This window comes from Xiphias gladius, chromosome 4 (genome assembly GCF_016859285.1).
Source record: "Xiphias gladius isolate SHS-SW01 ecotype Sanya breed wild chromosome 4, ASM1685928v1, whole genome shotgun sequence".
Taxonomy (NCBI): domain Eukaryota; kingdom Metazoa; phylum Chordata; class Actinopteri; order Istiophoriformes; family Xiphiidae; genus Xiphias; species Xiphias gladius.
The window spans coordinates 20,593,651-20,616,348 of record NC_053403.1 but is presented as its reverse complement, the minus strand read 5'-3'; the positions used below and the strand labels follow the sequence as shown (position 1 = coordinate 20,616,348).

Sequence of the window (22,698 nt, the reverse complement as noted above, 5' to 3'; positions counted from 1 at the left end):
AATAAACAAAATACTGAAATCCTGTGACTTATCCTCTCAGCTCTCAATAATGTGAGGTACATTGAAAAATACCAGGGCAATTACCTGTAATTGCTTGTGAGAGCTGGTATCAAAGCCTAAGAGAAAGCTTGAGAAGCTTGCATTTAAATCATTTTGTCTCATCTTAATGACTTTTAAATGTTTTTGTTTTATCTTATTTGCATAGATGACAAGGTAGATACATCATAATCATATTCTCATAATATGTAATAAATATAAGGCTACAACCCTGGCTCTACCAAAAGGTAACAAAATTTGCCTACCAGCTTCTCTAAAGTTGACTAATTAACACAGTATATCACATTTATTTAATCTGTACATAAACCTAAGTGTAACATGCTATAGCTTTACTGGTTAAAATGTAGTGTGATTTTACAAAGGATTTGGCTGTCTTTGGACAGAGCCAGGCTAACTGTTACCCCCAGTTTTCAGTCTTCATGCTAAACTAAGATTACCAGGTGCTGACTGTGGTTTATTTATTGTACAGATTATTTATTGTACAGATAAATAACTCTTGGCAAGAAAAGCGAATGCCATTGACATTCTGGCCCAGAATGAGAAACTATTATTTTAAAAAAGCTCAAACTGAAAAATGGTATGCTTAAATCGGTTGTAATAGAGATTTAAATAAAAGTTTAAGTGTATCAAATGACAATGACAAAACAATTTGACAATGAAAAACTGAAAACTGCTGACAGGGAATTATCACCTGAATCTGCAGCTTCCGTCAGCTTTATCGAACTTTATAGCAAGTTTCAGCTCATTGTTTAGTTGTCCAACCCACAATTTTATTGTTTTGGTTCACTTCTCTTACTGCTCTCAGTTTTGTTTTCAGGAGGGGGAAGGGAATAAAACGGGGCAGCGGGAGCGAGAGAGATGGTAATTCAGGGGCATACTAACATGCTACATAGCAGAGAAGGACAGATGGCAAACAGGCTAAAAGGAGAAGGTCTGAGGAACGAAAGTTGAAAAAGAAAGGCTATGATCAGGTGAGGGGGGCGACCCTCATTAGCATCTGTGAGGCCTTCCAACATTGGAGACTGTATGGTTGGACTGTGAAAGAAATTCAACTCTCGGCTTATCAGCTGGGCCCGCACCTCGAATGACAGGCACATAGAGAGGCCCAGTAAGAAGAGTGACAGGGCTGGTAAAACCTTTAAAAACTTTGTGGATTTTGTATTGGCCCACTTCACGGCCCACGGCGATTTGTCCTGGTAGTCCTGATGACCAGTCCAATCGTGGTGGAGAGACCTTCGAGAGTTGAAAGGCGTTAAGATAGATGCATAGGTTGCTCTGTTTCTGCGTGAAAGGTGTGTAAAACATTAGTTTAGCTAAGTTTCACAGTGCCAGTATGTCAGTATTGTTTTGTCCTGTTTGCTATTGTTTGTGATAGCAAATACCAACTGGTTAGTTGGCAAGCAGGTACCGGTATCACATTTGTGTGTCCGGTAACAATAAATACCTGACCACAGACATTCGATTTACTTTCTAGTTTTTCAAGATATGGTGCTGGTATGATGTTAGCTATAGTAGCAGGGGAGTTATGAGTATCGCTGTCTGCAGATGGTTTGCTGGGTCTGGGATACCGTCTCGTCTTCTCTGCACGTTAGCTTGAAGCAACAACTGTAGCGACACTTTGCTGTCTTCTTGTTTGTTGTATATCATGGTATTTGTCTAGCCGCTTGGATTATTTGGATTGATGCATAATTCGAAATGCTATGCCAGGTAACGTTACCTACCTTGTTAGTGTAGTTACAAACCTACGGTCCTGTCTTCGGTCACTGTAGTTCAGTAATAACAACCTGAACAACTAACTCTCGCTAGTTTATACTCCTTTGTATTTTTGATGCTGTTTGTTTGCATGTCATTTGTTTGATGACGTTTTATATTATAAGGTTTGTTTTGATTTGGAGTATCCACTTCCACGCCTTATAAGAAGCTCTGAATACCGCCATTGTGTCATTGCCATGGTAATGCGCGTCCATTAATTTGGGGGGCGGCGCTTATGAAGGAGCACTGAAGGGAGGGCTGAATCGGTAAGTTCAAATATAAGGCTAATAGGATGTGAACATAGTGGAGCATTTAAGTTAAAGAGACAGATATATTTCTCAGGAGTTGGTAGAGTCCAAAGACGGAGCTTAAAAATATTGGACATGCATTGACCAGGCGGCCAGCAACATGACTCCAAATAATGATTATGTTGCTCAGTAACTACTGGATGTCTAAATAAGCAGCTTTTTGCATGCAAGTTTACCTTATCAACTGAAAAGGTAATGACATGTCAATGGTAAACAATGCTGGGGGGTAGTCACAGATAATTTAGGATATGGTTAGGGTCAGGTTGAGATCATAAGACACTGCTGGTCAAAAACTCAGTTATTGCAAGTTTAAACTTCCACCTGATACAAAGATTCCTTCCATTTATTTTTGTTTTAGAATGTGGGCAAGAGGAAAAAAAATGGAGCAGGACCACATTCAAACGCATATTGCACTAGGTTTCTGAATTAAAGAGGGGGATCCTCTTTAGTGACTTGGAATTAAATGCTCACATTTAACTTTCCTTTCATTCTTCTCACCTCCCTCCGTCATACAACATTAGTCTTTCAGAATATTTAACCATAATTTTATTATCCTTTCAGCCACAGGTGCATAGTTAAGTAATATTTATCCTGGGACCAAGAATCACAAAAAAACTACACTTGTCAATATATCAATAGAATTTCAAACTATTACTGAAAAAAAGATTGAAAAATTGTATGCTTATTGCGGGTGTAATAGAGATGCCAATGACAACAAAACAGTTTCACATGAAATTGTCAAACTTCATCCATTTCTCAAACCATTTCTCTTTACTTCAGTTAGTAGGCTCACTCATATGATGCATGAAGAGAGAAGATGTTATCGCGTGCTTTGTCTCTGACCCCCGTCAGCATTTCCTTGACCTACATTGATAACAGTGGATTGGCAGTGTGAAGGTCCAGTCGGATGAAAAAATAAAAATAAAAAATCAATGTTTAGGAAGTTCAATGTAAATTACTTGTCGTACTTATTTTCTTAATAGGATAATGTAACAAAATTATGCCGTAGTGTTGGACGTTATCAGTTCTGTGAAGCCATGCAGTTGAACATGCTTTAGATTTTTTTTTTTCTGCTTTCAGAAATAGATCACACGTGCAGGCTTATTTTAAAATTAGACATTTTCACACATTTTGACAGGAAGGAACAGGTCAGACAAATGTAGGTGTGAGCTAGCTAATCATACCTTGAAATTCCACATGGGAATTATAATGTTTTTTATGTACTTTGAATTATGACAGGTCAAAATAGGTTTAAGTGAAAAGAACTTCAGAGTCTTTGAACATAAAAGATAAAGTACAAACTATCATCAATTGTATAAGACTGTAAGAAGGCCTTTTCAAGTCATTTTTTTCTCTGTATATTTGAAATGTATGTTGCCATATATTGTAATGACATAATCTAAGACAATAAGAAATATACATACATACTGTAGGTAGAGAATGAAACGTGATGGAGGTGAACAAGGAATGAAATGCCAACCACAAAAAGACAGAACTTTATCTTGTTTAATGATCAATATGTGTATCTTTAAAATCAGTGACAGTCATACCAGAAATGCACCACACATCTTGGCAGCACAGACCAACACAGTCTGCCTGCATATAAACACAGAGGGAATGTAGAGAATGTAGACATAACTTTTCCTTATCGTATTGATGTTCATACAATTACACATAAAAGTGTGATTTAAGGTTATATGACATAATGTTAGCTGTTTGATAGAATGTGATCACACTGTATGCAAAGTTAGTGTAATTTTTGACTTTTGATTCCAAATTTCATACTGTAGGTCTTAAAATTGAGAAGCAAATGAGAGATATCTGAAACTTTACTTTTCCGTCATTCAGAATGTGTCAGTATTCAAAAATCAATAATACCACTCAAACCTTCACTTATTAATTAATTGACTACTTGTAAATCCAGCCAAGCACGAACTGACAACAGACACAAAAACAGACTAAAAGTATTGGATGCATTTTTGTAGATCACCCTAGTTTGCTTCTTTCTCCATCCTTTGCTGGATTTGGCTTTAGCTGCTGTTTTCACATTCGTTTTTCATGTTTTATAGCCGATAAAGCTCTAAAAATGCCCCTGGGCTGTTTGGTGTCTTGTTTTCAGTTGTTGAGAACTTTGTTGATGCTGGGCCTGGCCACACTCTTACACACCACCATCTCTGTAAAGTTGGGGAGTGGAACTGGACTGAAGGGCAAGACAGTGAGACTCTCAGTGAAGCCTCAGATCGCCAGCATGTCTGCCTTATTCATTGCCAACATGCCTCTGTCACCGTGGACGTACAGGTGAGGCATTGCTGAAGTCTGAGGGACCTTAATGACATTTTTCATTCATTGCTTTACATGGTAAGAGCTAAAAATCACCCATTTAACATGTGTTTGGTCATTCAGCTTTCAGTTTTTAATGTTTAAAGCCTGAAATACCAATTTTCTCCTCTTTTTTTTTTTTCCACTTTTCATGCCTCTCCAGAGACTTTTGTGTGACATCATTGCCCAGAAGGATCTCCCTTGCTCAGTGCCTGACCTCTGGCTGTCTGAGCCTGCAGGGAGGCAGTGAGGATGCTGCCCTGGAGGTTAAACCAATCTACTACCAGCTTCTTTTTTTGTTGTTGTTTCTTTTGTTTTTTTTGTTTCTGGTTTTGTTTCTAGTGCTAAAATCTTGTGTGCATGCTTAAAAAAATACATTAAGTTCATTAGGTTGGCTTGGGTCAACCTAACAATCAAACACAGTAAAATGCAATTTTGCAAGTGAAATGTTTAAAGGCATTTTTATCACTTAATCTGATGCATTTCCTGTTGAAAAAAGTTGCTAAGGAGGGACATAATCAGAGCAGGCATCATTCAGAAGTGTAAACCAATGAATTATTGGTTTATATATATATATATATATACATATATATATATATATATATATATATATATATATATATATATAAAAATTATATATATATATATATATATAAAAATTATATATATATATATATATAAACATATATATATATATACATATATATATATATATATATATATATATACATATATATATATACATATATATATATACATATATATATATATACACATATATATATATATATATATATATATATATATATATACATATATACATATAGCACAAGAAAAGAGAACATTTGATTTATTTGGCATTTGTTGATGAATAAGTGTACATTATGACATATAAAATTTGGGAAAATGTAATTTTTATTGTCGCTTGAAGTAATGAGAATATTAAAACCAAAAGTTAACCGATGTTTATTATCAAGTGTCAAACACTGAGGTTAGCCTGAGGTGGCCTCAAGACTTCAAACTGCAATTTCTCTTAACACTACGCATGACAAAAACCTCATACACTTCGAAATATTTATGTCAAAGACAGTGGTGGCAGTTTTCTCTCTGATTAACCTCCCATTGCTGCGTGAAAAGTGAAAATGGTGTTCCATTCATTGTACTAAACTGAATGGAAATACACTGAATTGAATTAGACAGATTGAATGGCTTCAGTTAATTTCTTTTTGTTTCATCCCTGTCCACGGTCACTTCCAGTACAATCAAACTGAACAAAATATAATACTGTAGTCTTTATTAATCTGATAATGATACCATCTGTGTATATTCAGCCGTGAATTATTTTTCAATCTCACTTCAGAGTCCCGAGGCAAAGGCAAAATAACAAAGGCAAAGGCAAGCAAGGAACAAATATGACTTCAGACTGGGGGACAGAGGTGATCACAGTGGGCTGTACCTGTGTGAGGTGCAGTGTCATACCACTCTTTCAGCTTACTGTAAATGTTAATTTCACCAATTTCTAACTTAAACCTAGCAATATTTTTAAGTTATCGCTAATTCAAATGACTGACTAATGTGAAAGAGCCTTTTTTGACTATTGTGATTTATTAGTGCTAGCATGTACCTGGCTTGATATGTTAGCAGTTTGCTTGCCAGCTGTAGTAATTACCAACTAACCATTTGACTTGTCCCTATGTCACAAGGCCTCTCGCACCACGTATTTCAAGAAGACATGCAAATGAATATCACTGTGCCACTTACCACAGTGTAACCGGGCTTATAACATGTTAGCCATAAGACCTTGATATATTGAAAGTATCAAAGAACTGCAAAGAGCTGTGTTTCTTTCTGTCCCCTAGTGGTGAAAAATTGCTTAATGCAGTTTAAATCCAGTAGACAACTGAGTCTTGAAAGAGGTGTTGTTGAAAATATATATCTGTATATGCTATGGTTACATACATTTTTGTGGGTCTGTATGTTTTTCCTATTTTGTCTTATTTAGTTATCTAATGTTTCATAGCTGTTTTAAATCACATTTTATAATAACCGTGTTCTGATTTTATTGTAAACAATATTAAAATGCTTTATTAAAGTTTTTATCCCAACTTTGACGTCTATTCTTGTTGTGAAAATTTATTTAGAGTCAACATTTAACAATCAACGTTTCCCCCCCATCCCTAGTGGACATTATTTTTAGTTTTTGTGTATACAAGTACATGCAGAAAATCGTCCAGTCAATATACAAAGTGAGAAATGATGAGAACAACAGCAAAGTGTGAGTTCATCCAAGCTGTTTTTACTGACCATGCCAAATAGATACAATCAATCCAGCTTTCAAGATATACAGTGACACACAGTTACAGCAAGTACAAACCCCATGTTACAACTCCCCTGTTACAGTTCTAATATTTTAGACATTAGTCAGTATGACTCAATTTCATCTTTCTGTATACTCTTTTAGGTTTAAATTCTCTTGAAAATCATAAACTAACAATCAGAGCACAGTGACACATGCCAAAGCAAACAGAGACCACTGGTTAGCCAGAAAACCCACAAATCCATCCTTCAAAACCAAATTTTCTTCCCAAACCTAAACTACTGTCACTCACTACTTTGCCTCCCTGTGATGTTATTATGGTTTTTACTGTATATATTCACTGTTCTTGTATGCATATGTGCTTTTAAGTTGTGCTTACTGTAATAAGAGTGCAATCAGTGCTCTAAATCTAAGAGACTCAATGCAGTTCACTGATCCACGACTACACAACAGTTAAAGTTTCACAAACAGCCTGAAAATTGTACAATACAGCAGAGCTTTCTCATTTTTCAAGCTTTTTTAAATTTTTACTCCCCTAAAGCACTGTAAAAAGAAATATAAGCCTGGTTATTAATTTTTATTCACGAGCTATTTAGTGAGATTCACTGAGTTTAGCACTCACAGATGTTCCCAGAATGACGGAACACTCCCAAAAAAGGTGCAGCAAAGAATTAGCATGAGAGCGGTGGACCTAGGTAAATCAGTTTTTTTTATTTTTAATTCAAAAACAGCTTAAACAAAATACACCACAAAATAAAAACCACATACGTCCTGTTTGTGTGTAAACATTGATAAGTACTCTGTAAAAAAAAAAAAAAAAAAAAAAAAGGCTAAGGAGGCCTTTTTGTTTTAACTTGTTTTGTTGTATAGTTGTATGTGTTGACTGACTAGGGCTCTTAAACTTTATCTGTATGCCCAGTTTTACCCAAACATATCATACTGTTTTTCATCGTTTACAAGGTAACAATGTAGATTACAACTCACTTCTTCATAGTTACAGTCTAATTGTAAAGAAATTGTGTAATTGGTGTTGCTCCAAAATTGTAAGCATTCAGTGACAATTTCCAATATAAAGCATCACCAACAGTAAGAAAAACACAGCTTAGTTAACAGTGCTAAAATATCATGCAAGCAAATATAATTTCTTACTTTCTGATAGAAGGAACTCCAGAAGTGAGAGCTATAATTTAAATTTTTACCTTCTCCTGTGTCAATGAAGCTTTCATTCTTCACCAAAAAACATGGTAGCCCCTCTTTTAAATATGTGAAATGTTTGTTTTGATGCCACCCCACCACCCACCCACCCACTTTCCTTTAGAAAAAGCAAAAGATTTCTTTTTGAATTTCAACAAGAGTAGGCTAAACTTTGTACAGCTTGGTCAGAATCATTACAGCATACATCAAATAAGAAAACTTTTTGAGTTCTTTTTTCTTTCCTGCACCATTTTGATTTCCTTTTCTAACCGACTCAAAAAACTCCCAGCCCTGCTCTCTCTCTCTCTCATTCCTCTCTCTCTCCCCCCTCTCTGGGCTCCCTTTCTCCACTGATCTACCGGCAGGCTTCCTCCTTCATCTCCTTGTTCTTCCTCACTTCTTCTGCATGTTTGTCCTGCCAGAAAAACACAGAGACAAAACAACATCAGAGTTATTAGTAATCATAGATATGTTAGTATTAATTAGGGAGATGCCAGCAGAACAAGGGAATGGCTCAGTGACTCTTCATAAAGATTTGAACAGGGGAATGATACAGAGTGGGGAGAACTAAAAACTCTTTTCCAGCTCATATAAAATTCATGATCACTGATCAGGCTTGTGTACAATGTTAAAAGAGAACAACAGACCTGGTTTATATTACTGAAGACTTGACTGCACTCAATAAAGCAGTGCTGGTTAGAAATTGTGAAACCTGTTCAAAGAAATATATCAAAATTGAATGACTACCTAGACATTTTGGGGAAAATGCTTATTTTCTTTCTGAGAATCGGATGAGAAGATCACTACCACTTTCATGTGTGTATGTTAAGTATGAAACTAGAGCCAGGAGGCAGTTAACCTAGCTTAGCTAGTTAATTTGTTTGTTTTTGGGGGATTTACATGTTACCTAGTTATTGATGAACAAAAGCTGAGTGCAGTGGCAATCTGCTGTCTTCTTTTTTTAAGCATTTTTACTTGTTGGCAGCAGTAGAGATACAGATAGGAAATGTGGGGAGATAGAGGGAGGAGTTGAACCATGGACATTGTGATTATGTGGTATGTGCCTTAACCATTAGGCTACTGGGGTGCCCCATTCTGTAGTCTGTCAAAGTGAGGTTTGCCCAGCAACCAGCAGTGACACTACACAGAAGTGCTGGGCAGACAGATGAAGTGTTGTCCATTAAGAAATAGTTCCACATTTCCAGAGGCTCTTGACCGACTGCTACAACCTGCATGACTATCTAAGATTACAGGACTGACTGATCGCTACCGCTAGCAAGCTAAACTGTCAGCATGTTTACTGGCCACTGGCCACGAACAGTTGTCACAGTGTTGCCTTATAGACCATGGGGTTGACAATGTTGTTTATATGACTTCTTATGTAAGAAAATACACAGAAAATTAAATTTGTTTTCTTTCTGGCACAGTGGCATTTGAAAGGATAATTTAATGTGGTTTTCAAATGTGCTTAACTGGACGTTAATGTTGACACGAATATTTATGAAAGGTAAGTCATATTTTGGATGGAAGTTGGCTTGTCGTTAAATTAGTTTCTTTCCCTACCAATTATCATTTTCACATTTGAACATTTTAGCAATGATTGCATTTAATTACAGTGATAAGGTGCTGCTTTGTCAAAAACTAAATGGAAGTGAAAGAATAAAGAAATGCAGCATATTGATTTAAGCCTGTGAAGATTCTCAGTGATTCAGATCATGGTATTTCTAAGTGCTATATGAAGGCAACAGGACTTGCTTGAGGTTCTTGAAGATGTTTCACCTCTCATCTGAAGGCTTCTTCAGTTCTAACTGACTGGTGGGGAGTCTCAGGCATTAACTTCTTTTGGGTCACCTTGAGAGTCGTTGAGGTCACATGTGAGTCCCTATGCATAGGTCTTTGCATTCCTCGTTGCATTGAACTGCGTACATTTTTGTGATTATGTCTGGATGTTTTGTCCATAGAGTCGACCAGCTTCTACCTAAGTCTTACTGGGCTTGAAGTGCACAGGGACACAGCATTTGGTAAAGATCATCCTGGGTTTTTCATATACTCCCGCAACGTAAGGAATGACAATGTTGTGCCGTTTATTGTTATTTTCCTCTCTATCTGTTCTGCATCTTTTGTGGTTTTGATGAAGGACCTTTACATTTGGGGAAACAAAACAACTGCTTCACAAGTGCATGGCACAACACAGGAGAGCCAACTCCTCAGGTCAGGACTCAGCAGTCCACCTACATCTGTAGGACAAGTGACAACCATTTGAGGAGAGCAATGTACACATTTTGGCCAGAGGTTGAAAGAGGAGTGAAAGAAGCCATCTATTCAAACTGCAATGACCATCACTAAACAGAAGAGATGGTCTATGACACCAATTGCAATCCTGAGATCTATACATAGGTAGCTTAAAAGCCATTCATACCATGATTTATCTGACCCTAACGACTCACACAATAGCCGGGTGGGTCAACGACTCACATGCGACTTCAACGACTCTCAAGGTGTTAATGACCCCACAAAAGGTTAATGCCTTAGACTCCTCATCAGTCAGTTAGAGCTGTAGAAGCCTTTCGGATGATAGGTGAAGCGTCTTCAAGAACCTGAAGCAGGTTGAGTTGCCTTTGCATAGCACTTAGACAAACTGATTTACAGACAGGTGATAAATTAAGGGGACACCTGAAAAATGAGTGGAGAAACAGGACGACAATGTCCCCATTCATAGGCCACGAGGGGTCACTGAATTGTTTGATGAGTATAAAAATGATGTGAATCATATGCTATGGCCTTTGCAGTAAACAGATCTCAGACAGATGGTAGATTTAATCTCCTCTAATCTCCAAAAAACCAAATGAAGGAATATATTCTTTTATATATTCTTCTTTTATATTCTTTGGAAGAATGGTGTTCTATCCCTCCAGTAGAGTTCCAGAGACTTGTAGAATCAATGCAAAGGCGCACAGAAGCTTTCCTCGTGGCACGTGATGGCCCAACACCCTACTAAGTAGCTTTAAGTTGGTTTTTCCTTAAATTTGTCACGTGTGTGAAACTAATAATCTTATTACAGTACAAGTAGAGAAGCCAGCAATGGTACCAAAAATTAGCCTACTGATGCTTTTGGCTGTCTCCGTTCGCATGTGACCCTCACCTTGAAGCACATAGCAGCCCATTGAGTCTCCCAAAGGGAGGTTTTGAAGAGAGCCAGGCTAGCTGTTTCCCCCTGCCTCCAGTCTCTCACAGTCTCAATTGACTCAGAAATGAATGGTACATTTCCAATAATTGCTTTAGTGCATTAGAGTTGATTTCTAACGTGCGTTTCTTCAAATGTGAGACCCTGAGTTTGAGAACACTGTAGAATCCTTTGGAAAACCTGTCAATCAAGACAGTACCTTCTCCTGCAGCCTCTCCAGCATGGCGGCCAGCAGGGCCTCCCTGTTCTCCTTGTTGGCCTCCATCTTCTGCTCCAGCTTTTCCTTTGCGTTCTTGATGAAGTTGTTGTTCTCCTCAAAGGCCTTCTGGATTACCTCGCGCTCATGCTCCCTCTTCTCTGCCAGGTGCTTCAGCAGCTCTGCCTCCTGGCACTGGAGGAAGACAGAATGTATTAAGGGTAGACTCACCAGATGAATTTCACTTGTCCTTTAAAAAATACTCAAACTACAAATGGTAAAAAAGGCTTGGAGACTGAAGCTATTACAAGAGGCAGAAGGATAGACATCTGAGCCTTGAACCTAAATGATGAAACCTTTGTATCTGCAGCTTGCAGAGTTCCAACAAAACACACCTACTCAGAAGACACACCAAAATAACAGAGGGCTGCGTTCAGGGTTAAAGTTATGGTTGTTATGTCTTTGAGTGGGAATATCTTCAGGTCAGTCGGAGACCTGGTGACAAAAGTTTTTCCATTACTAATAGGATACAAACACCTTTCACACCTCACAAAATGTGTTGAAAAGATTAAGAGTATATGGTAAATGTATGTTAGCGTGTAAAGGAAATCCAGTGCTCCTTCTCTGAAAGGCACAGTGGATACAGTGTGTGTCTGTAGAGTTATGTTTTTGTTTACTTTGCCTTGTGCATGCGCCATTTGTAAGATTTGCAGTAGCTGTGACCGCCATCTCAGGAAATAGTATGTCATTTACATCTTTGCTAACCATTTTTTGTGTGTTTTTGCTTAATGCAAGAAAAAGTCTGTTCTAATTTAAGTTACCATGGATGCATTAGATGTTGCAGATGTCCTGTTAACATTCTTTTGCAGGGAATGTTTTTGAAACTCTGGCTCAGCTATATTTTCTCTCTCCTCATCTTTCCCCTAGCTCCTCCTTCCCCTCTCTCCACCATCCTCTTTGCTTGATGACTATTAGCCATCGTGTGTGTGTCTTTGCATGATTGCCCTTGTAGTTTCATGTCCCTCTTTTCATCTTTCTACCCTGCCTCTGCTTGTGTTTCCTCCCTTCCTTTCCATCCACTCCAACACTCCCTCCCTGTTTCCTTTTATACATTTCCACCCTTTTTTCTCCCGAGCTGATGAATCATTCTGGCCACAAAGAGTGTTGTCAGATGTTTGACAATGCCTGAATAAGCTACAAATATCTAGGGTTACAGTTAAGGTCAGGGTATGTCCAGTTGGGTTTTTTGTGGCCGTCATGATGCAAAAACTCTGGTTTAGAAAAGCCACCCCCACCTTCCACTTCTTCCCTCACCTTTCGTCTCTCCTCGGCAGCCTCAAGTTTCTTCTGTATTTCCTCCAAGGAGGGGTCACGGCGCTGTGGCATGGAGGTATTGAGCTCTGGCACACCATCAAAGGACGGGGGCTTGAGGATGACCTCGAAGGCTTGGCCCGATGCCCGTTTATTCAGCTCAATTACCTCCACGTCTTTGATGACGCACCAGCCCAGGTCCACTGCATCTGTGGTGTTGGATTGTGGCCATGTTTAGATGTATTTACTAGGGATTTTTAATACAGGGAAACACACTGTTACACATCATCAGTATATTTTGTGCATCATGTGATTTTCTGGTATACATTCTGTCTACATGTCTCTGTGTTTGTTTAACAAATTCCTACATTTCTCAGAATGACTTGTCTACTGACTCTGATGGATTCATAGCTGTTTAACTATGAATATTTGTGCAAAATATTTTATATATATGTGTGTGTATGTGTATGTATATGTATATATATGTGTATGTATATATATGTGTGTGTATGTGTATATGTATATATATGCGGGTGTATATGTATATGTGTGTGTATGTATATGTGTATATGTGTGTGTATGTACGTGTATGTATATGTGTGTATATGTATATGTGTGTGTGTGTGTATATGTGTATGTGTATATGTGTATGTATATATGTATATGTGTATATATATATTAATTTATGTGTATGTATATGTGTATGTATATGTATGTGTGTGTATGTGTATGTATATGTATGTGTATGTGTGTGTGTGTATGTATATGTATATATGTGTGTGTGTGTGTGTATGTATATGTATATGTATATATATGTGTGTTATTTATATGTATATATATATGTGTGTGTGTTAGTGTATGTATATGTATATATATGTGTGTGTGTGTGTGTGTGTGTATGTATATGTATATATATGTGTGTGTGTGTGTGTGTCTGTGTATGTATATGTATATATATGCGTGTGTGTGTATGTATATGTATATATATGTGTGTTTGTGTATGTATATGTGTATGTATATATATGTTTGTGTGTGTGTATATATATGTGTGTGTATGTATATGTATCTGTGTATGTATATGTATCTGTGTATATATATGTGTGTGTATATATATATATGTATCTGTGTATATATATGTGTGTGTATATATGTATCTGTGTATATATATGTGTATATATATATATGTATCTGTGTATATATATATGTGTATATATATGTGTGAGTATATATATATGTGTGTATATGTATGTATATATCGGTATGTATATGTGTATGTATGTATATGTGTATGTATGTGTATGTATATGTGTATGTATGTATATGTGTATATATATGTATATGTATATATGTGTGTGTGTATGTATATGTATATATATGTGTGTGTGTGTATGTATGTATATGTGTATATGTATATATATGTGTGTGTGTATATGTGTATGTGTATATGTGTATGTATATATGTATATATGTATATGTGTATGTATATATGTATATATGTGTATGTATATGTATGTGTGTGTGTGTGTATGTATATGTATGTATATATGTGTGTGTGTGTGTATGTATATGTATGTGTATATGTGTGTGTGTGTGTATGTATGTATATATATGTGTGTGTATGTATATGTATATATATATGTGTGTGTGTGTGTGTATATGTATATGTATATGTATATATATGTGTGTGTGTGTGTGTGTGTGTGTGTGTGTGTGTGTGTGTGTGTGTGTGTGTATGTATATGTATATTTATGTGTGTATGTGTATATATATATATATATCCTATATCTGAGGTCTCTGTCCAGGAGAGCGCAGTTCTAGGAACAGCTAAGATACTGCGCAGAAACTCAAACTCCCAGGACCCTGGTAGAGGACCTGGGAGGGGGGGGTTATAATATACTTTTTTTTTTTTTTTGGTGTGTGTGTGTGTGTATATTTGTTTGTTTATTTATTACCTTCTGCCTTGTACGTAGGTTTTTCTGCAGTCTGTGGGTTCAGGCAGGAGCAGAACAGAGACACTAGTGGGAGCTCTTTGACCTTCTCTTTGTAGGCTGAGGACACACACACACACACACAAACACACTTGTGCTATTATGCTTGACATTGTGTTGACTCAAATTGAATGATGAACAAGCATTCAAGGACGGATGATTTAAGTCTCCTCTTCAGTGACAGGGACTAGTCATTCTCATTATTATAACACTGTCATAATAATGACAAGATACATGATTCAGATAATGCATTTGCACTATTGTTATTATCCCAACCATTAGCAGTTAACATTAAAGGAAAAGAGAGGTGTGAGGTGTATGAGTTTCTGCTGTGGATGCATCTACCTGCCAGAGTCATCTTCTCACTGCGTATGTAACTCTCTAGGGATGCTGAAGATCCTTCTCACTCTGGCAGAGAGAGACATGCAGAAACAGAGACAGAGAGGCACAGAGGGGAAGGATTGAATGAAGCAGCTTCAAAGGTCACATAATGAATCTGAGAAGTATTGGCTAAGGAGAGTGTGAACAATAAAAAAAAACTGCAGCGCACTTGTGTAAGCTCTACTTGTGTAAACTTTCCATCTTCAACAGATGAATGTGAAAACAACCTTCTAAAGTCAACATCTGTACTAAATCATTCTGCACAGTGAAGCTCAAATATCCAAGTGAAGTAACAATAAGCAAAACATGTTTCTGAGTTTCGATTTGTGTTTTACTTTTTGTTTTTTTGCCCAGGCTTCTGTGTCACAGTGAGTCACAGCCGTGACACAAGTGGGAGAAGCAACTGTAAACTACTGCACTTTCTACACACACACACTCACACACCGATTATACATTGGGGGCAATTTATGGTTCAGTATCTTGCCCAAGGACACTTCGACATGCGGACTGGAGGAGCCGGAGATCAAACCACCGACCTTCCGGTTAGTGGACGACTTACTCTACCTCCTTAAACGAAAGCCACCACCCCTAAACTTTGGACACTATGTGTTAAAAAGGCTATATGTCCCACAGAGTTCTTTCTATATTGATGAAATCCTAGTCAAGGTAAAGCTGTGACTTGGCACAAAGTAGTATCCATTAATTTATTTCGAACTGAATCAAGCCTGGAGGACAAAATTGTATAAATGTCCAAATACTTACGATCTTCACTGTATCAGAGAATACACCAGTATATAGTGTATGCTTATTATGCTGCCTACATTTCAAAATGTAGTATGCCCTACATGCAAAAGATGAAAGCTACATTTTTTCTGTATTGTTGCACTGCTGTTATTTGTTCTACAGACAGGACTTAGATATAATCAGTATAATTTAGATTGTTAAGTTAAAGAAAAATAAATGGATATGAGGTAAATCTGATCAAAGAAAAAGATCTAAATTAAATTAAACCTCGTTAAAAGTATTTTTCAATTTTTCATAGATACATGTTAATAAGTGAGCTTTAGAAATGTCTGTTTGTGAAAGCCAGGCTAGCTGTTTCCCCCGCTTCACCTACCAGCACCCCTTTTACCCCTTCCCCTCTATCTATCTATTTATCAGAGAGAGAGTGAAAGTGAGAAAAATGTACCAATGAGACAACCTGAACACGTGGTCACCCTGACTTGGTTCCGAGAGGGACGGACACAAAGACACATATGTGCACACACTTTACACATGAAACGTAAATGTACAGATACCCAATAGTACCCAGTTGTGTGCCCACACATAGACACATAGTAATCAGGCAGTAAATGTACTGCTTTGCTATACTGCTCATAGGGAACATTTGGTCATGCTGATAGGAAATTTTGCTGAAAGTTATATCATCCATGGATATCATACTATTTTGTGATATGCATGCTTGTGTCCCAGGAGATCACTGTCCTTCAGGTCTGCTGAACATAATATTTCTCCTGTGATGACTCTAAAAATTTAGTTAATACATAATAACATATAATGGCTTTCAGAAAAGGCAAGAATGCACGAGTTTGCGTATTAAAATCATGAAAAAAGCGAACGATTTATTCATCTTATTGTACAACATATTGGGAAATATGCTTAGTTGCTTTCTGGCTGAGAGTTAGATGAGAAGATTGATGACACTCTCAGGTATGTATGCTAAATATGTAACTACATCCAGCAGCTGGTTATCTTAGCTTAACATAAAGATTGGAAACAGGGAGAATCAGCTAGCCTGGCTCTGCTCAAAGGTAGCTAACTCCACCTACCAGCACCTCTAAATTATATCTTGTTTGTTTAACCTGTACAAAAACCAAAGTGTAAAAAGTGCCATTTTATGGGGGGTTATGTGCTGGACTAATTTTTTGGCTGTGGCTAGTTGCCAGGCAACCAGATGAGACTTCAGGTAGTTACTGGTAATGCCCAAGAAATAGGCTGTGTCCAAAATCACTCCCTATTTACCATATAGTGCCAAAAAATTTACTGTATGCCATTTTATTTGAGTGTCTGAATTCTGTGTACATGTATCCACTATATACAGCGCATTCAGAAAGTATTCAGACCTCTTCAGACCCTTTGCTATGACACTTTAAATTTAGCTCAAGTGCCTCCCATTTCTCTTGATCATCTTTGAGATGTTTCTAAACCTTGACTGGAGTCCACCTGTGGTAAATTCAGTTGATTGGACATGAGTTGGAAAGGCACACACCTGTCTTTATAAGGTCTCACAGCTGACAATGGACATTACAGAAAAGAAAAAAAAAAAGCCATGAGGTTGAAGGAATTGCCTGCAGATCTCAAAGACAGGATTGTGTCCAGGCACAGATGTGGGGAAGATTGCAAAAAAATTTTTGCTAGATAATTCTTAAATGGAAGAAGTTTGAAACAACCAGGACTTTTCCTAAAACTGGCCACCTGGCCAAACTAAGCAATTGTGGGAGAAAGGCCTTGGTAAGAGAGGTCACTAATAACCCAATGGTCACTCTGGCTGAGCTCCAGAGATCCTGTGTGGAGATGGGAGAAACTTCCAGAAGGAAAACCATCACTGCAACACTTCACCAATCTGGGCTTTATGGCAGAGTCGCCAGTCGGAAGTCTCTCCTCAGTGAGAGACACATGAAAGCCCACTTGGAGTTTGCAAAAAAAAGCATCTAAAGGACTCAGAAAATGTGAGAAGCAAGATTCTCTGGTCTGATGAAACCAAGATTGAACTCTTTGGCCTCAAGTGTAAGTGTCGTGTCTGGAGAAAACCAGGCACCGCTCATCACCTGCCCAATACCATTCCAACAGTGAATTATGGTGGTGGCAGTATCATGCTGTGGGGGTGTTTTTCAGTGGCAGAGACAGGGAGACCTGTCAGGGTTGACGGAAAGCTGAACAGAGCAAAGTACAGAGATATCCTCAATGAAAACCTGGTCCAGAGCACTCAGGACCTTCGACTGGGCTGAAGGTTCACCTTCCAACAGGACAATGACCCTAAGCACATAGCCAAGACAATGCAGGCGTGACCTATGGACAACTCTATGAATGTCCTTGAGTGGCCAGAGCCCTGACTTGAACCCAATCAAACATATCTGGAAGACCTGAAAATTGCTGTCTACTGACCGTCCCCATCCAACCTAACAGAGCTAGAGAGGATCTGCAGGGAAGAATGGAAGAAGAGACAAGGCCGTAAACCCAATGGTGCTTCAACTAAGTACTGATTAAAGGATTTGAATACAGATGTCAATGACATTTTAGTTTTTCCTTTTAGTAAATTTGCAAAAATTTCTAAAATTCTGTTTTAACTTTGTCATTATGGGGTATTGAGTATTAATGATGGAAAAAAATTAATTTAAACTGTAAACTATAGTGTTTGTTGCATAGAGAGAAGTGAATGAGTGAAAAAGGGGGTGATTTCAGACACAGTCTTAATCTGGCACATACCCCATAAAAAGACAAATTCTTGTTTTCATACTTCCATCTTTGTATGTATTACTGTAAACAAATGAGATATAATTTGTTAATTTGTGAATTTAAAAGGTATTGGTGGGTAGATGTTGTTCAGATGTTGGTCAGAGATAGCTGTTTTCCCATTTCCAGTCTTTGTGCTAAGCCAGCCAACTTGGTATTGGCTGTAGCAAAGTGATGAGACTAGTTTTGTTTTTTTCCCTTGAGGGCATAAATTCTTTGCTGAGTAGTTTTGCTTTCAGTAGTGTCAGCAGCCATTCCGCTCGAGCGGATATCAAATTTTCTAAAAGTGGATGTCTTGTGTATATCTCACATACAATACAGATCACTGATACCTTAAATGTCCTAGATGTACCTTGACTTTACAAGAAGTGGAAGTTTTTTTTCTTATTAACTTAATTCGTGCAGTATTTAATGTACTACATACTGTATATGTTTTTTATTCTTGCATGAAAAATAAACAGAACATTATAAATATAACCTCATATTTACATCAATCCAGAAACACCATCTGATGATCTTTAACACTATTGTGAGTGTAATATTCTGATTTCTCATTGGAAAGTGGTTATTAGGTGTTCAACAAAAGTTCACATATGTCCTGTGCTTTTGCCTTTCTGTTCTTACCTAATACCTTAAAAAGGCACTATACATACACAATAATGAATCTGTTATGTTGTACAGCTAAAGATGAAACTGATATGATAGACACTTTTCATGTTCGAAACCAATCAAAATATTAGTCAAATAGGAGCTTTTATAAACTATTAACCACCTTTTTTTTCTTTTTATTATACCATGTCTCTCTTACACTTCTTTCTCTGACGTATGCACATACACACCTTTTTGCCACATACAAACTCCCTAGTTTCCTCTTCCACTCTCTTTGTATCTCTCCCTCCCAAAATATTTAGTGCAGTTGATCAAGTACGCTGACACAAAGATGCATATTTACATATAGAGGATCGATAATAAAAGACACGCATTACACATCATACTGTTTAGGTGCACCGAGTTCTCTCCCTCTCTCTCTTTCCTACTTTCCTGTCAGCAGGAACCACTGCATCATCACTATCCTCCCCCTCGCCCCACTACACCGTACTGACACACTTGCAAACACGAACAGGCAGGCAACATTCAGTTATGCAATAAAACTTAACCTTGAGAAAACCCTACGCGGCACAAGGGAAATGCTGATGTGTGGAACTGTGTGTTTTGTGATGTGAGAGCTGCAGACTTACCCCCCTCTATCACTGTCTTCTCTGCTGCTGATAGTTTGGACCGGTGGCTACGGTTACCCCCGTCTGGCTGCACGGATACAGGCGCTGAGCAAAAGCATCAATGCTGCCTCGATGACATCACCTTGGAGATATCTCATTGGTCTCAGATACTGCCAGCATCCAAGCCTCTCGGCCAATGGGATGAAAGAGGGAGGATGGGGTGTGCATCCTTCGTTGTCTGTGTTGTACTGCAGGTTGGGTGGTAGAGTCGCTGTTTTATTATATGGCGCAGGAGTCTGATTAAGATTATGATTATGTGAGTGTGAGTGCGTGTATGTATATTAGGCATGGGAGAGAGTTTAGTGAATTACTGTGAGAAATTGGTGAAGATTGGTAGTCTGTGGTGAAGATAGGTAGTCTGTGTGTGCTTGTGTGCGTGCGCACGCACATCTCAGCAGGGGGCTAGCTAGGCAGCAAGCACACTAAATTATTTAGATCCAAACTGTAAATACAAGAAGTAGGAACCTTTTCCAATGTGAAGCACACGCAGTTTATCATACCAAATATTTCTTACTGTGACTACTGTTAATGCTAGAAATACTTGCATTCACTACTACAACCTATTTGGCTTCAATCTAAAGTTTGGCTGAACATCAGATTTATATCCAACTCCAGTTCAAATGTGCCTGTTTTCAATTTACTGTATAAATGTTGCTACCACAAAGCTGGCTGGTCACCCAGCTAGTCAAGTTTTTTCATTAATGATTAATAATTAATTTAAGTCATTAATTCATATTTATAGAGAAAAAAGGCAAGCATCCTCTGTTTTTAGCTTCTCAGATATGATTTTTCTCAGTTTTCTGTTACTGTACATTGAACACCTTGGGGCTTTGGACAATTGGTTCGGCAAAACAAACACAAAGACACATTTTTCATTTTTTCCAGTTTTTGGACATTACAAATAGTAGAATGAAAAAGTAATTAGTTAATTGAAAAACATATTTAAAGATAATTAGATTATAATAGTCTTTATCATTTTCAGTTCATTGTTTTCAGTGGACGTTTTTAGCTATGATAATCATGGTGACTGTGTTAGCAAATGCCTCTCATATTTCATTTTTATCCTGAACATCCCTCTGTTATAAGGCTTACAGACAAGCACACTGCAATTGGTTTTTTTAGGTTCATGTGTATTCTCTATTAACATTGGAGATTTCATTCAATGTTACTAACATTTACAGTAAACCACATGTAGTTTATTTACAACTGCAAAAATCTAAAAGCAGACATGTCATTGTGTAGCCAGGAGTGTTGGGCAAAGAATTTGAAAAATGTAATAAATTCGTCCTTACACATTACTCACTGGAAAACTGAGTTAGCCTACTTTACTAATTACTCAATAGCAAGTTGTTATTCGGCAAAGTTTCAAAAAAGGTACCATTACTGACTATCAAGAGCTAGCTTACCGTTAGCCCTGGTGACTGCACACAGCACCAAACAAGTCTTGTCCTCACAGTGAAGGGGAGGGTTTCAAACGTTCTCCAAAACCAACAAACCCAATTGGTTCCTGTATGTAGGCTTAGCAGCGGCATTAGCGAGCTGGCTAAAGCCACACAACGTGTAAATAAGACAATTTTAAGCCTTCGTGAAGCCTTCAATTCATGGATCTGTTGAGTAACATCATATTTCACACTTGGCACATGAAACAGCACACCCCCACCATGCCACCCCCTGTGTTATTATAACTCAGGGTTGATTTTGGTCTGAATGCCAGGTAATGCATTGCTGCTCAACACTGGTAACCAGTGTCTTCTGGTATCGGAAGACCATTTGAAATGACAGACAGTTGTTCAACTCTGTTCTTTTTGCTCTGACTGCTTAAGTGCCCTTTAAAAAAACAACATTTAACTAGAATATTTCTTTTTCCTAATGGGTGACTTCCATGCCTCAGTTATTGACCTACTGTCATACCTGAGGGACTCTGGAGCAAAACACATTGCTGGAGGATCGAGGACAAAGACTGAAGAAAAGCAGAGATAAAGTGACAAATCTGTTGTTGCCACCCTCTAATCGGGTATTGAGCTCACACAGCTAACATAATGTCACCTTGCTGTCCACAGGCACATGAGATGAAAGAGCTTTCAACAAAAGAAGAGAGAGATATGCATGAGGTCATATTAGGGTGTGTCCTGTTGTCGCTGTCTCCTCTCCTCTCCCCTCCTCTCCCCAGCCACTCCTGATGGTAAGAGCACGTGTGTTAAACATTGCACACATCCTAGAAATAAGATCACTTGGGAGGGAGAGAAAAAAAGAGGAGCGAAAGAGTGAGAGGAGGACAGGGTGAGGAGGAGAATGGATGAGGAAATAAGATCAAACAGATTAATTCAGTGATTCTGGGAGAACAAAGGTAAGACAGAAGACCAGACCAGAAGAATATAAGGAGGGAAGACCAAATTAAACAGTTGAGCATCCTGAGAACACCAATGGGATGAATTGGGAGGAGAGATTGGATTAAAAAAAGCTCTGAGGATGCAGGATGAAGAATCACACACTTTACAGAACATGAAAGTAGCTGAATATTGGGATGAGGGAGACAAATGGACAAATCAGGTCCTGAAATCTCTGCAGACCCACAAAACTGAGGGCTCAAATTTAGATTTGAATAAATTTAAGGAAAACAGATGAAGATTAGCTGATACCCTGGTTAGACTCTCTATATTATAATGCCTTTTAAATATATGTCTAAAAGACCAGACCAGACAAGACCAGAATCCAAATTTCTTGTTAACACACACACACACACACACACACACACACACACACACACACACACACACACACACACACACACACACACTCACATAGGCACACAACCCACTCCTACACTGCAAACCCTTATGGCCTGTAAAAACATAATAGTTACAGTAGCTTAGTGGCAGATCTAAAATCTGACATCATCTC

The 22,698-nt window shown here is 37.9% G+C and overlaps 1 protein-coding gene across 1 annotated transcript; it reads right to left on the bottom strand.

The window, feature by feature from the left end:
* Positions 1–8,113: 8,113 nt before the first annotated feature.
* stmn4 (stathmin-like 4) lies at positions 8,114–19,819 on the bottom strand. Its single transcript, XM_040125439.1, has 6 exons — positions 19,759–19,819; positions 14,972–15,034; positions 14,591–14,686; positions 12,642–12,847; positions 11,331–11,522; positions 8,114–8,362 (listed from the first exon to the last, which is right to left on the bottom strand). The coding sequence occupies exons 2-6, from the start codon at positions 14,982–14,984 to the stop codon at positions 8,303–8,305; spliced, it is 567 nt and encodes a 188-aa protein (XP_039981373.1). The 5' UTR covers positions 14,985–15,034; positions 19,759–19,819; the 3' UTR covers positions 8,114–8,302.
* Between the last annotated feature and the right edge of the window lie 2,879 nt (positions 19,820–22,698).

What these genes read in the sequence shown, in the direction of transcription:
- stmn4 (XM_040125439.1), bottom strand. An exon ending in ACCTACGTACAAGGCAGAAG is followed by an intron (nt 12,848 to 14,590) that starts GTAATAAATAAA and finishes CCAACACCACAG; the next exon opens with ATGCAGTGGACCTGGGCTGG. An exon ending in CTGCCGAGGAGAGACGAAAG is followed by an intron (nt 11,523 to 12,641) that starts GTGAGGGAAGAA and finishes GTCTTCCTCCAG; the next exon opens with TGCCAGGAGGCAGAGCTGCT.